This window comes from Aedes albopictus, chromosome 3 (genome assembly GCF_035046485.1).
Source record: "Aedes albopictus strain Foshan chromosome 3, AalbF5, whole genome shotgun sequence".
Classification (NCBI taxonomy): Eukaryota; Metazoa; Arthropoda; class Insecta; order Diptera; family Culicidae; genus Aedes; species Aedes albopictus.
Window position 1 is genome coordinate 405,368,196 of NC_085138.1, and position 16,616 is coordinate 405,384,811.

The 16,616-nt window shown below is 36.6% G+C and overlaps 1 protein-coding gene across 1 annotated transcript in view; it reads left to right on the plus strand.

Moving 5' to 3' along the window:
- The window catches only part of LOC109411415 (limbic system-associated membrane protein), a 127,657-nt gene extending 114,018 nt beyond the window's left edge, over positions 1-13,639 (plus strand). Inside the window, exon 8 of the mRNA XM_062858260.1 lies at positions 13,626-13,639. Within this exon, the coding sequence (XP_062714244.1) occupies positions 13,626-13,639 (14 nt within the window). The remainder of the gene's footprint in view (positions 1-13,625) is intronic.
- The last annotated feature ends 2,977 nt before the right edge of the window (positions 13,640-16,616 follow it).

Sequence of the window (16,616 nt, forward strand, 5' to 3'; positions counted from 1 at the left end):
GTTAAACGTAATTAAAACAAATAATTCAAACCAAACTTCTAAAATTCATTCTTAAAACTCAATTTGACATTCATTCGGGTTGGGCGTTTTACAAAAATGTACGGAACGGAAATGTTTCACGGGTCGCCTCCCAAGAAACAATTTTTGCTTTAAGAAATGTTTCTCAAACTGTTCTTCAACTCTTGTTCGCCCAAAAATGAGAATCTATTCAACATCAACCGTTCTATAAGCATGATGAAATAAATGTTTATCGAATGATCGTACATCGGTTGTGAAACTCTTGTTCAACGTTAGAACCATCAGCAATTCACACAAACATCATAAACTTTTCTTCAACGTTTATTGAACAATGTTGTATGACGCTTCTTGTTTAATCATTTAAGAATGGTTTTAGAAACCATTATTATGCACTAGCAGCATAGTGCATAATAACAAGCTTTCTTCGATATTTATTCCACCATAATACAATCAAAACATGCTGGAGCCGTGATGCAACTTACGAAATATATTTCTATTTATAGAAATGGTTTTATATTTGCTACAAAAACGATTCTTAAACGTTTCTTCAATATCATTGTAAAAATAAAATGAGAAAATGATTTAACTTTCTACATTTCTGCATTTGTGTCTGGAATATCTCTCTCTCTCTTATTATGTACCCCCAATATCTTTATTTTATTACATTTTATGGGACAAATCACATCAATGGAAAGACTCGAACTCTGGACCTTTGGGTTCACACTCGTCTGCATCCGCTCTGCTTCAATCCGAATTACATGAATCGGCAGATTTAAAGCAGTATATAAATATTCAATCCCTGAGTCGAATACATTACCGTACATATGTTGCTTAAACATTGCTTAAATATTGTATTCAACTGATTGTCTTTATAAACATTGAAGTTGATCAATGTTTGAATAATTGTATCCGCAACGTTTAATCATAAGGCATGCACGCTAATTATTTTGCTAATCTGTCAGTAATTCACGGTGTTGTGTTGTGAGATTGGTATCGCTTCGAACTTTTTTTATTTCAACGTCCAGACAAGTGAACTTTATTTATTTTCACTGCTCCTGTTTTGTGCCGGGAGGAGAATGTGTAAATAAAACTTGTGTATATCTCTAGGCAGCTATAAGATATGAACATAAAGTAGCTGAGCCCGGTTTGACCGGTGGCACCAAAGTGGATAGAGTAGTTTGTGAATACCAAAAAGAGGAGCCGCCCAGGATCCTCTTATTATGTTTCCAGATCAAAACCGAATTAGCGACATTTTTTCTTTGACTTCCGCTGCTTTTGCCTTGCGTTAAGGACAGACTTGTTGGAATCCCAATATGGCCGCCACAATGGCCGACTTTGGCACCTACTCACGATTTCGAGCGCACAAATCTCTTCGTAAACAAAACCAGCGCACCTGATCTTCTTATTTTAAGCTTATTACAAGTGAGCAAGAACAGAATAATAAAACGCACTGTTGTTTGAAGCTTGCTTCTTGAAATTTGTGCGTCTGAAGTTTTGATGCACTGTTGAACCGGGATTTCAAGACGTTTGTCCTTAAACACAATGTCGGAAGTGGGGCGCTGTATAGAGCACCAGGTGTACAATACAGCGCCCCACTTCCGACATAGTGTTTAACGCATGGCAAAAGCAGCGGAAGTCAAAGAAAAAATGTCGCTAATTCGGTTTTGAACTGGAAACATAATAACCTTCCGTAACTCGCGCGGTTGGCCACCACCGCCAGCACCACGCTTATGCTGAACACAAAAAGCGAGATTTTTTCAACGTGTTGTACAAAATACAACAGCGTGATCGCTCGTGGGTTAAGCTACATTTTCTGGTATTTTTGTTGCCAATTTTGCTGTCGTTGGAGCGTGTAATGTAAAAGGTGAGTCAGAATGTTTCTAAAAGTGTGAAAAGTGTGATATTTAGAGCTGCTGGAAGAAGTTTGTTTGGTCTTCAAGCTTGTAGCCGCGGTTGCTCTTTTTAGGCTCCTAATCAGCAATCGTGTTTACATAAAGGGGCATGGCGAACAACGATAATTAAGTGACACAGTACCACTGCTAATCAACATTGCTTGAATAAAAGTGTAACATTTGTATTAAAGAAACGTGGTAACATTTTGTTATTAAGCTATATCAGTGTAGTTGAGTAAAATGATCAAGCAAAAGTTGTTAAACTTTAAATAAGCTACTTGTTCCATTGAAGATCTTATATGGAATAACGGCACCTAAGCAACTGTCTTTAAACTTTTATACCATTGGTTATTCAATGAGCAGAAATATGTTTAACAAACGTGCAGTTTCCACTGCATGAAACATTTATTCGCCATTTTGTTCAACATATACTCTTGTACAACTGTCGGAGCCTTTGTAGCACATTTAATCAACTGACATGCTTATTAATAATTTTGAATTGTTACTTGGGCTGACACCTTGGATTGGGGTTACCTGTTTGGTGGACTTTTACCTCCGGAACAAGTGGTCCGTAGTGCTATTCTAAGCCGGCAGCTACACGGGCATTCAAAAAAATACTTTTCAATTAAGTGAAATAAAATCAAGCATTTTGTTTCGTATTGTTATGTGATTATTTTTTTTAAATCTATCGAAACTGTTTGGGTAGAGTATGCTTCTATATAATTACGATGAGCGGATAAACGTCAAGCAGAACTTTTTAAATTTTAGTACTGCTGGATGTTCTAATTAGTCCTTTATAAACACTTATTTTACTTCTGTTTTATTGAAATCACTTTTCAGCTGTTCTGGTTTCTGGAAATACAAATTTTATAGGAATTTTATTGAACACATGTTTTACTGAGTTCGGTTAAATAAACAGAACATTCGGTAGAGATAACCAAACGTTCCACATTGGAGTAAATCATATCGAAACCTGATCATAAGTGGAAAAACTCAAAATGAATCAATTGAGTTTTCCGTTATGTTTTGGTCCAATGTAGTTGTCATCAGGCATGGAATCCTCCTCAGAGCAAAACAAGAGAACAAAAAATCTGCTCCGCGCTCCCGCATTCAAAGCTAGAGCATTTTCTCTCGTTTTGTTTCAGCTTCCTGCAGCGGGGTAGCGCGGACGTCAACCACGAATAGATGTGCCGTAGCCCACATGAATTTGACATGTTTGGGAAATTGACACTTTTGGGCACTCTGACAGATCTGGGAAGTGCACGACATCTGCGAATTAGTCATTATCATAAGTTATTACTTAAGTAAAACGTGTAAAACTAGCAAAAGGTTACGAAAATTTTGGCGTGCAATCGTTCGAAATTACACGACAACGCGAAGATAGCAAATAAATCAGTAAGAAATTGTGTAACGCATCAGTTTTCAGCACAAACAATTTTGAACGTGTTTTTGTTGTGAGCTACGGGGATTTTGCCTTTTGCTGGCCCCCTGGCTTCCTGCTTGCAGCTTGTGACTCAGAAAAACGTGCGAATTGGTTGCTCAAAAAAGTGCGTTTCCTCAAAATTGAGGCACTTTGTGTACGCCGGGAGTAAACATGAATATGTTTGTGATAACAAATCATTTATTAACAATTGCATAAGTATTTATATGTGCAATTATGACATACCACCCGGTCGGCGAGCTCATACTGCGAACAACGCCATAAAAATAGTCCACCAACTTACCGGGTTCCTCAAAAATGAGGCACAAAAAAGTTACACTTTGTGTTGATTCAAGTGGCTCGAAGTTTCTCTTTGTCTCGCTCCCGTTCTCTCTATGTGCATCGCTCCCGCACAAACGGCTTCGGTAGGAACGCACAAAGATAAAGAGAGCAAAAACGTTCATTTGAGGCACATTGTGGGAGCAAATAACAAGCCTGGTTGTCATGTAATCGTTTGACAGCTAAGAAAGGTCCAAATGTTTTGTTTACGCTTATCAGAAGAGATTTAGTGAAGCTGAATTTTGGCCATTTTCTTTGATATAACTCACAGCGCGTGCAAGTTTTGACCGTACAACATGAAAAAAAATGATTTTCAATCAATTTAACGATGCAGTTTGTTAAAGAAGGTTAATGTTGTTATTCTGTTTATTTGAAACCCAAACAAATTGACGTTGAGTTTTCCATACAATATATGAAAAATATTGAAAAAAAAATTTGGTGGAATCCTTTACCGTGCATTCAAAATGAAATAAGTTGATTTTCCGGCTATTTCCGGGAAAACTTCTTTGAGTGTATGATAAAACTGTTGTTCCTCTTTCAAATGCAGAAAATCGCCGTTAGATGCGCGAGCAAGTGCGCGAGCAACCCGTGCCGCTGAATAGCCCGAGCAATCATGATATTTACAGCGGAACATTGTCTATCACAAGCATCGTACCGCTGCATCGCGCGAGCAAAATGCACCTGCAAAATTGCTACTCAGAAATATGCACTTTAAAAAACTATTACTCAGGTTTCGTCTAATGGTTGACCAGGACCTGTTGTGACATATGTTATGCACTTTTACATATCGGTTGACGCAATGATGACGAAAGCTCATCTGCTTAATAATAATACTATTATTACGCTCCATCAAAATTCCTCGACACATATCACAAGTAGCAAGAAGTAATCCCTTCAGGACGCGCACCGTTGTAAATAGTACAACACTACAAAAAACCTCGCTCGTCGTATACAGCGCAAGCGTGGTGCAATTTCAGCTGCTTGATGGCGCGCGTCCTGAAAGATTAACTGCCGCATTTGTAAGCGGGCAACCGTACTGTCACAAGGTCTGAGGCGCTCACATGCTAGCACCATGAGGCCATGTTGAGCAGAGACCTTAGACGATGTGTTGGGATGTATCGCCAAACTTTCCAGTATGGTCAACATATTTTCGAATATATAGCAATTTCTTTGAAGAAACTCTCAAGGAAGCTATTTGAAAAAAAAAATTGTTCGGGTGACAAAAAAGTAATATCGCCAAACTTTCCAGAATGGTCAATTAGACTTATGAGAAGATGACTGCATACTCGGTTTAGCCCGCTAGGCCGAGAACATATCGAAAAAATCATATTTTCGCATATATAGCAATTTCTTTGAAGAAACTCTCAAGGAAGCTATTTGAAAAAAAAAATTGTTCGGGTGACAAAAAAGTAATATCGCCAAACTTTCCAGAATGGTCAATTAGACTTATGAGAAGATGACTGCTTACTCGGTTTAGCCTGCTAGGCCGAGAACATATCGAAAAAATCATATTTCCGCATATTTAGCATTTTTTTTGAAGAAACTCTCATGGAAGCTATTTGAAAAAAAAATGTTCGGGTAACAAAAAAGTAATATCGCCAAACTTTCCAGAATGGTCAATTAGACTTATGAGAAGATGACTGCATACTCGGTTTAGCCCGCTAGGCCGAGAACATATCGAAAAAATCATATTTTCGCATATATGGCAATTTCTTTGAAGAAACTCTCAAGGAAGCTTTTTGGAAAATTTTTGTTCGGGTGACAAAAAAGTAATATCGTCAAACTTTCCAGAATGGTCAATTAGACTTATGAGAAGATGACTGCATACTCGGTTTAGCCCGCTAGGCCGAGAACATATCGAAAAAATCATATTTTCGCATATATAGCAATTTCTTTGAAGAAACTCTCAAGGAAGTTATTTGAAAAAAAAATGTTCGGGTGACAAAAAAGTAATATCGCCAAACTTTCCAGAATGGTCAATTAGACTTATGAGAAGATGACTGCATACTCGGTTTAGCCCGCTAGGCCGAGAACATATCGAAAAAATCATATTTTCGCACATATCGAAAAAATCATATTTTCGCATATATGGCAATTTCTTTGAAGAAACTCTCAAGGAAGCTTTTGGAAAATTTTTGTTCGGGTGACAAAAAAGTAATATCGCCAAACTTTCCAGAATGGTCAATTAGACTATGAAAGAATGACTGCATACTCGTTTAGCCGCTAGGCCGAGACATATCGAAAAAATCATATTTTCGCATATATGGCAATTTCTTTGAAGAACTCTCAAGGAAGCTATTTGGAAAATTTTTGTTCGGGTGACAAAAAAGTAATATCGCCAAACTTTCCAGAATGGTCAATTAGACTTATGAAAGATGACTGCATACTCGGTTTAGCCCGCTAGGCCGAGAACATATCGAAAAAATCATATTTTCGCATATATGGCAATTTCTTTGAAGAAACTCTCAAGGAAGCTTTTTGGAAAATTTTTGTTCGGGTGACAAAAAAGTAATATCGCCAAACTTTCCAGAATGGTCAATTAGACTTATGAGAAGATGACTGCATACTCGGTTTAGCCCGCTAGGCCGAGAACATATCGAAAAAATCATATTTTCGCATATATGGCAATTTCTTTGAGAAACTCTCAAGGAAGCTTTTTGGAAAATTTTTGTTCGGGTGACAAAAAAGTAATATCGCCAAACTTTCCAGAATGGTCAATTAGACTTATGAGAAGATGACTGCATACTCGGTTTAGCCCGCTAGGCCGAGAACATATCGAAAAAATCATATTTTCGCATTTATGGCAATTTCTTTGAAGAAAGCTTTATTTGGAAAATTTTTGTTCGGGTGACAAACAAGTAATATCGCCAAACTTTCCAGAATGGTAAATTAGACTTATGAGAAGATGACTGCATACTCGGTTTAGCCCGCTAGGCCGAGAACATATCGAAAAAATCATATTTTCGCATATATGGCAATTTCTTTGAAGAAACTCTCAGGAAGCTATTTGGAAAATTTTTTGTTCGGGTGACAAAAAAGTAATATCGCCAAACTTTCCAGAATGGTCAATTAGACTTATGAGAAGATGACTGCATACTCGGTTTAGCCCGCTAGGCCGAGAACATATCGAAAAAATCATATTTTCGCATTTATGGCAATTTCTTTGAAGAAACTCTCAAGGAAGCTATTTGGAAAATTTTTGTTCGGGTGACAAAAAAGTAATATCGCCAAACTATCCAGAATGGTCAATTAGACTTATGAGAAGATGACTGCATACTCGGTTTAGCCCGCTAGGCCGAGAACATATCGAAAAAATCATATTTTCGCATATATGGCAATTTCTTTGAAGAAACTCTCAAGGAAGCTTTTTGGAAAATTTTTGTTCGGGTGACAAAAAAGTAATATCGCCAAACTTCCAGAATGGTCAATTAGACTTATGAGAAGATGACTGCATACTCGGTTTAGCCCGCTAGGCCGAGAACATATCGAAAAAATCATATTTTCGCATATATGGCAATTTCTTTGAAGAAACTCTCAAGGAAGCTATTTGGAAAATTTTTGTTCGGGTGACAAAAAAGTAATATCGCCAAACTTTCCAGAATGGTCAATTAGACTTATGAGAAGATGACTGCATACTCGGTTTAGCCCGCTAGGCCGAGAACATATCGAAAAAATCATATTTTCGCATATATGGCAATTTCTTTGAAGAAACTCTCAAGGAAGCTATTTGGAAAATTTTTGTTCGGGTGACAAAAAAGTAATATCGCCAAACTTTCCAGAATGGTCCATTAGACTTATGAGAAGATGACTGCATACTCGGTTTAGCCCGCTAGGCCGAGAACATATCGAAAAAATCATATTTTCGCATATATGGCAATTTCTTTGAAGAAACTCTCAGGAAGCTTTTTGAAAATTTTTGTTCGGGTGACAAAAAAAGTAATATCGCCAAACTTTCAGAATGGTCAATTAGACTTATGAGAAGATGACTGCATACTCGGTTTAGCCCGCTAGGCCGAGAACATATCGAAAAAATCATATTTTCGCATATATGGCAATTTCTTTGAAGAAACTCTCAAGGAAGCTTTTTGGAAAATTTTTGTTCGGGTGACAAAAAAGTAATATCGCCAAACTTTCCAGAATGGTCAATTAGACTTATGAGAAGATGACTGCATACTCGGTTTAGCCCGCTAGGCCGAGAACATATCGAAAAAATCATATTTTCGCATATATGGCAATTTCTTTGAAGAAACTCTCAAGGAAGCTTTTTGGAAAATTTTTGTTCGGGTGACAAAAAAGTAATATCACCAAACTTTCCAGAATGGTCAATTAGACTTATGAGAAGATGACTGCATACTCGGTTTAGCCCGCTAGGCCGAGAACATATCGAAAAAATCATATTTTCGCATTTATGGCAATTTCTTTGAAGAAAGCTTTATTTGGAAAATTTTTGTTCGGGTGACAAAAAAGTAATATCGCCAAACTTTCCAGAATGGTAAATTAGACTTATGAGAAGATGACTGCATACTCGGTTTAGCCCGCTAGGCCGAGAACATATCGAAAAAATCATATTTTCGCATATATGGCAATTTCTTTGAAGAAACTCTCAAGGAACCTATTTGAAAAAAAAATACCGACAGACAAAACAGTAATATCGTCAAAATGTCATAATAACTCTATAGTCAAGCAAATAATAGCAATTCGTTTCACTGATTGGGAACGTCCATAAATTACGTCACGCAAAATCGACCATTTTCAACCCCCCCCCCCCCCCCCCCCCTATGTCACACTTTTTGTATGGGACCTCTAAAATTTTGTATGGGTTGTCACACTTTTCTGAACCCCCGCTCCCCCCTCAAAGTGTGACGTAATTTATGGACGTTCCCTTCCTTTCTTCATGGCAATGGGCCTTCCTTCTATATTGCGCGAGCATTTTATTTGCTGCGGTACATCATATTCAAAAACGAGCACCAAGAAAAATTTCTACTCAGTGGCTCAGTTGGTCTGACTCATAAGTCGAAAAATTCTTTATTTTCCTAATCAGTTTCAGCTAAAAGAGAGACAACCCATTGCCAATGAGTTGTCCCACTTTTAACGGAAGCTGAATAAAAAACAAAGCATTTTTCGATTTCTGAGTAAGACCAACTTAGCCACTGAGTAGAAATTTTTCTCGGTGTGGTGCCATTGTATCGCGCGAGCAAAATGCACCTAAAAAAATTCTACTCAGCAAAATCCACGTTCTCAAACTTCTACTCAGGCTTCGTCCAGCGATTAACCAGATTTGTGTTCTTTTCTAGTCTAGTCTAGTCTAGTCTACACATACACAGCCATTCATTGAAAGAATCCTGGAAAATGATAGAATCGACTAATTCCATCATTTTTCTTGTCATTATTAATCCTTGCAGCACATCTAAGATGTATTACAAACATTAAAGCGGCCAGGCCTACTGTGCAGCGTTGTTATTGTTATTGAAATCAAAGAACGGGGACATCTCGTACCAACCGTTCTGTATACGAAGCATAAATATGAAACATTAACAGTGGGAGTGACGTTGCTAAGAAGGTTAATGTCACCCCTTGGTCCTTGGATTCCTGGGATGGGACACAGGTATTTACCCCTCATGCCCTGGCCCTTATGCCTAGGCTTAAGCGCCTTTACTCGCTCTCTGAAACGAAAAGAAAATACTTATCCCTCCCACTATTACAGGAACACATATTTCAAAATTATCACATTAAATCTACAGTACAAATGATGTTACCCAAATATGACCATCATGCAGTTCCTAACACGTAGCCAGATGATTTCTCCACTTGAACTGTGATAAAACGCAGCATTCACTTGATTATTGGGACACTGTAACATTGTGTCTTCCATAAGCAGCAGCACTATCTTTACATTTCGGGTGTACTCGCAAGAAATGTCCGTAAGACAATTTTCCGTGTTGATTTCTTTGCATTATTCTCTTAACACTTCCGGCATTGAATCTTCACAATCTGAATGCGCACAACAACGTCCCCGCCAAGTTATCTTGGTTCAAATTCGCCACACATCACCTATGACTTTTGATGCTTTTTCAATCAAAACACCGGAAGAAAGCTCTACACAGTGCCTTCACTTTATCACATCACATTTTTCTTTTTTCTGATCAATTTCATGTATTTGGTTTTTCAAGTACGGCCCACACTTGTTTTAATTTTCTTGTTCACCAATGAGGAAAGAAATTAGCACGCTAATTTGCAGAATATTTCCCGAAACTCCTAACCGCACTTCGAAGGTGTAACACCCGTCATTTTGCAGGCCGCATATTAATTTAACGAGACGAGACGTTGTGAAAAAACCCGATTTAATCCACCTATGGTGAACAGAACCCTTCTTACACTTATTAAAAATATTGTTGTATTATGCGTGTTAACGCACATAGAAGCGTCTCGGATGTACGCGGTGATATCGTCACTTGAAAACACTTATTTCGCGGGTCGAATCAAAACAAACTTTATTAAGGGAAACAACGTAGTTCCGATCGCGGCGGAGGTATATTTCTAACTAACTCAGTGTTTATCTTTCTGCTGCTTCTATCCTGCAGAGGTGGACAGAGAGCCTACCGATCGTGAAGCGATCGTACCTACAAAGCATATTCTATTAACCGTACGCACGCAACAGTGTGCGGCGGTCAGCTGTTGTAGCTAATAGTAGTGGACTGTAGTAATGTATAAACACTGAGAGTGAGTGACCACGCACTAGGGTGGCACTCGCAACATAATACAAAAATATTAAACTAATTATTGGCGCAGACAATGCGTATTAAGCAAATTTATTTTGTGTGATTGACCAAAAGTTCTAGAAAATATTGTGGATTTGACATCTAGTGAATTGGTTCCCTAAATAGCATCAGACCATGGACTTACCAGAAATGCCAGACACCTCCTAGAATTCTTTATGGAATGTTAAAAAAATAGCTTACATATTCTGGAATATTGTATCTTTTGTTAACTGCCAAAAGATCTTGAATCGATTAACAAATGGATAAGAAAATCAGCGAGATGCACTTTGTCTAATATCTCTTAATCAGTCGAATAAATTAGCTCCGAAGTAATTGGTATTCATGGTTATGGTGTAAAAAGGACAAATATGATATATCTACTAAGCTAATCAGTTTTGGCATTAACTAGATATTTTGGCTGTCCGGTTCTTGCATTTTTCCCACAATATATAAATTCAAAGCTTTTATTTAACATATTGTTAGTTTTCATAAAATTCATGTGTATTTGTAATTTGCTAATTATAATTTTGTTGAAAACAATAACCTGCTAGAATACAACTTTGTATGAGATCAGCATAATTTATTGAAAAATAATTTCCCATAGACTGGTGAAAAACTAATGCAAGATAACAAGTGAATATAATAATAAAAAAGAATTTATTGAAATACTCTTCGTAAGATATCTCAGTAATCGAATGTCGAATCAAAATAAAATTTCAGGGCCTTATACAAGGATATTGTAGCTTTCATTTGGTGCTTAGAGAACCCAAATCGGTTGACAGATGGCTGAGATATTTATTATGGTACCCTTGGTCCAAAATCTCTCAAAAAGTTAACCTGTATTACTCCCAAGTACTCTTTGAAAGATATCTCGGTAATCAAATGTCCAATCCTAATGAAATTGTATAGGGTTCTACTAGAATGTTGTAGCTTTCATTTGGTGCCAGGATAACCAAAATCGGTTGACAGACGGCTAAGATATTTATTATTATACAATTGGTCAAAAATCTCAAAAAGTATAATTGTATAAATCCTAAGTACTCTTCGAAAGATATCTCTGTAACCAAATGTCCAACCGAAGAAAAATTTCTGGGTGATCTACTAGGATGCTGTAGCTTTCATTTGGTGCCAAGAGAACTTAAATCGATTGACAAACGGCCGAAATATTTATTATGATACACTTGGTCAAAAATCTTAAAAAGTTTAGAAATATGACTCATAAGTACTCTTCGAGAGATATCTCGGTAACCAAACGTCCAATCGAAAAAAAATTCAATAGCGTTCTACTAGGATGTAGTAGCTTTCATTTGCTTCCAAGAGAACTCAAATCGGTTGACAGATGGCTGAGAAACGTGCGTGACTTTTTTTTGTAACGCACATACACACACACACACATACACACATACACACACACACACATACAGACATTTGCTCAGTTCGTCGAGCTGAGTTCATTGGTATATGAGACTCGGCCCTCCGGGCCTCGGATCGAAAGTCGGTTTTTCGAGCGATATTTATACCCTTCTTATGGGTGTAAGAAGGGTAAAACGCGATAGAAAAAATCCTAACACATCCAAAACCGTTTGCACGCGCAGTCTGCTCCCTGCAGCTTCCCACAGATTCCGAAAATCACATGCTTACTGCTTCCGGAGGGCGTAGCACCATGCGTAGCACCAGCCAAATTCTCACAACACCGCACAAAACAGGATTGCGAAAAAAGCGTGACAAGCGGAAAATAACACGTCCGATCGCGGCGAAGCCTACTTCGATCTCTTAACCAGATTTGTGTTCTTTTCAATGATTAATTATTGTTATTATCATTGTTTTTGAAACGTGGTAATATTGTTAGTGTTTCAACAGACTTTCTTAATATTGTTACATGTGCCGTTTCCCTAGTGTTACATTTGTCAGACATATACTGGCATCAATTTAAATTACAAAATCGAATACCTATGTTTGAATTTTTGGAAAACCCATAATTTATCATATAGGCAAAAATCAGATTTTCTACAGACCCTGAGAATTATCTAAGAATAATGTGTGTCTTCCTCAGGGCCAGATCTACAAATGTGGTCGTCTGGGGCCACAGCGTTGTGGAGGCCCTTCATAACGAAAATAAATTTTGCCCTAAAAAAGCCTAAAAATTATTAATCTTTATTACAAATATGTTAATGAAGGTATTAATATAGTTGTGGAAGGTGAATTTAGAATCACAGACAAAATGACGTAACACTTCGAACATTTTTCGATTCAAATCATAGTCATGGAAACATATTTACCCAATACTAAAATGACTGAATTTGGCCGACCATTAACAAGGTGGCGGTAGTGAGCAAACGTCAAACTCGAACAAAAACGATGCAACCGCCTTGGATGGACAGTTGGCCAACTATCAAATTTTTAAATGGCCCGTTAAATCGGTGCACGATGAGAATTATCAGAGTGTTACATCTATTTTTCTCTGCTAGAACAATAATCAGAACTAGGAACTAGGAACAATGTCGCTATCCACCGAATTGTTTGTAACAGACTTGAAAATCTAGCGTAAAAGCAATGATAAAAGGAATTATATAAAGTAAAAAAATCTTTTCAAGATTGCATTCATTACATTGGATCCCAGATTTGGTCGAAATTCAAGAGCGTGCAAGAGAAAGAGCGAAGTATGTTTAGGAGTGTGAGAAAGAAAAAAAGAAAAAGCTGGCTCCGCTAATGATATTACATTATCTACATGGCACTTCTACCCGATTTGCTTAATATTACAATTAACAAGAGTTATAGTTAAATTTAATTTTGATTGATCTGCAAAAATCGATTATAGTGTGCAGTCAGAGTGGACCAAATGCATAATAGGGGAACTTACGTATTTTCGGCAGTTTTGTTCTCTTCGCCATGGGGGGTTTTTTTGAAACCTGTTGATCTCAAAGTTGGCCTCAAACCCTTCCCAACCAAGCTGAGTTATGTGCCCAAATTTCAGGCAGTTTGGCCCATAAAAACCCCCCTTGACGAAGAGAACAAACCTGCCGATAATACCCTTTGTCACCCTATCATGAGAATTGAAAAAGTAAGTTTCAAAATAATTCGTCATCAAAACGTAATATATTTTCGAATCGGATGACTGCACAACGCATTTTCTAATAATTATCGAACAAATTAACACGTGAATATCAATTTTATTCTATTAACCATCATATTTTACAGATCACCGGGATTAAGCATATCCCTTTCGGGACAAATCAGCATAATCGTGCAGTTTTTCTGCATTAGTTTTACATATTTTTTCAGCTGTTTTTTCCTCAAAATATGTCATGTAATTATTTTTTTATGATCGAGTGTATTTCTGAGCCTCAGCTTTGATTGGAGTTGTTTGTAAAAAACGCCGCAATAAGTTAAACAAAAAGTAAACAATCACTCTAGATGTTGAAAAAGTCTTATCTGTCGTATTTTCATGCATATTTGTTTAATCCAGGTATGCAGGAATAAAAATCGATAGAAAAAGAGTAGTTCTGCAAAACGACGAAGAAAAAAAACTACTTTTGTGAAAAGCACGATTTCTGGGCGGTCAAAGTGAGACCACCACAATTGTGCTGGTTCGTCCCCAAGGCGGTCGAAGTTCCATCGGATATTGCCTATTGTTAGGCGTTTTATGGTATAAGATTGATTTTAATGATTAAATCACAACAAAGTGTAAGTTTGTAAGAATCTAGACATATAATTTCAACTCAAGGAACACGATATCAGCATGTACGAGTATTTCAAAGAACATTGAATACTTGGGTGATTAATATTACCGTAAAACGGGGTATTATTGATCAGCGGTGTAACATTGATCGGCTTGACAGACCTCATGAACTGGGAAAACAAGCATTTTACATACTATCAGTTTCTGCTATCGAATAGTATATCGTAATCTGATATCTTTTAGCTATTAAATGCCATGCAATTAATGAAATAAATCTATTTTTCCAAAATTGTGTTTTGTAACGCAATGAGATACATTGTCAAACATTCATGCGTGGCGTCAATACAAGATACAATATTAGGTTCGAAATCACTGTATTACTTCAATATGATACCCTAGAGTTGGATTTTATAAACGAAACTTTCATTGAAATGCTCTTTTTCAATAAAATATACGATTTATTAAAAGTAGACTATCAATTCCTTAAGCCATTGCGTACCTTTAGGCGTTATTCGCGGTTTGGAGGATTTTAATCCTAAAATAACTCAAAAAGTACTTAACTTGTGAGAATTTGGACAACATATTTGAAATCAGCGACCCTGAATTTAGTAAGTAAGGGTATTTTCAACACAAACGAACATTGACCACTGACATTATCAATGTTACCCCAAATCAACAAAATCAAAAATAAGATTAAAAATCCTATTTAAACATGTTTTATAGTTTTACAATACTTTTTCGAGAAGCTTAACACATACTCAGAGGGCCAGTACTTGTTTTAAAGATAAAAAACATGTAACATTTGCTTTAACAGGAGTATTATTCTATTGAAATCGGAAATTCTGATCAATGTTACCCCGGATTACGGAACTCCATATTATTGAAATCATGAATTAAATTTTAACAGAGATTGGCCGTTCTTTTACACTTCTTCTTATTCATTTCTATGATTTGAAGACGCTGTCAAGCTGACCTCGTGTTCCTTCAGTTAAAATTTTACATCCTAATTTCTACAAACTAACACTTTGTGGTGATTTAATAATTATAATCAATGTTCTATACCATAAAACGCCTAAAAGTAGGCAATTTTGAGCAATTTCTTATAGAACAACGAGGACGGACCAGCTGGTCCAAATTTGACCCCAAAAAGTGTATAGGTGGATGAAGTAGCCAAGTAAAGAAAGTTTTATCCCAGAAGACGTTAAGTTTATAAGAGAAAAATTGAGATACACCCAAACCTTATTTTACGTCCACTATTGGCTTAGCGAAAAAAATTTCTACCGACAAAATAATGATCAAAATACACATTTTTATATTTTTGAATATTTCTCCAAATCACCAAGATGTTTTAAAAATTATAAAACTGTTGAGTTTGCTCATTGTCTTAGCGGTAGAATTTTTTGTCGATCAGCCAAGCATGGACGTAAAAAAAAGGACGAGGTGTAATCAGTATTTTATGGTCCGTCCCGAAAGGACATTTTACGTGCAGACAAAGTGGGCATGTGTCTCCCAGAAAAACATTTTGTGTAGTGTAGTTACACTCATTGCACAATTATGGGTCACACACAATTATTAGTCATTTTTCACTTTAATAAATAAATACTAATTAATTGCAAGCTTTTGTTAGTTATTATCATTTTTCGTTGATAAGTTGATTTATTTTGTGTCACTATACGTATCGCATACGGGCTTATACGTCAAAACATACATATTTTCGATATTTGTTTGTTGGGCGCAAAACCATCTGTCAAAGTAACGCTTCGATTGTGAATATCGGAAAGTGCGTGCGCTGCTTTCGTAAGCTCTGTAAAAGCGAGCTTCAGTGATTTTCAAGTGCAAAATGGTATCGTCGCCAGAATAAAGGTATAATTTACGTTCTAAATGTATAAATTCATGTGACTGCCGCAAATTAAGCTTATTTCAGGCAAAATTTAAGTGACTCATTGCCAAGGAACAGCGAAAATCACACAATTATGGGACACTTTTTGTGCAGCATAATATTGACAGTTCTGCGTACATGGGCATTGCATACTTTTAGGCGTTTATCGGTGGTTGTGTTGAAGATTTTGACCCAATTTTGAAAAACTGATTCCAAATCGCGAAAACACGCTTCGTTAAGAGGTTTGAGACCTGTTTTAGATCCTACTATAGTTGATCTATCGAGAATAAGTGATCATTCATTGAAAAAATAGACAAAACATTATTGTTGAGCTGATTCCTCTTGAGTGACCCATAATAGGTATCAAATTGACCCAGATTTGTTACACAGCCAATTTTGACCCATAATTGTGGTTTTCATTATTTACCAACATTTTAGTAATTTTCACCGCCTAAAGTGAATTTTACAAGCAGATTTTTATATAAAACAATAAAAAGGAGTTTCAATGAAGAGAACATAAAATAAAAATAATGAAAATGTTATTTTTGTATGAAAAACGATTCATATTATGAAATGATTGTTCCTTGAGTGACCCATAATTGTGCAATGAGTGTATTATTCGTAAACCTAT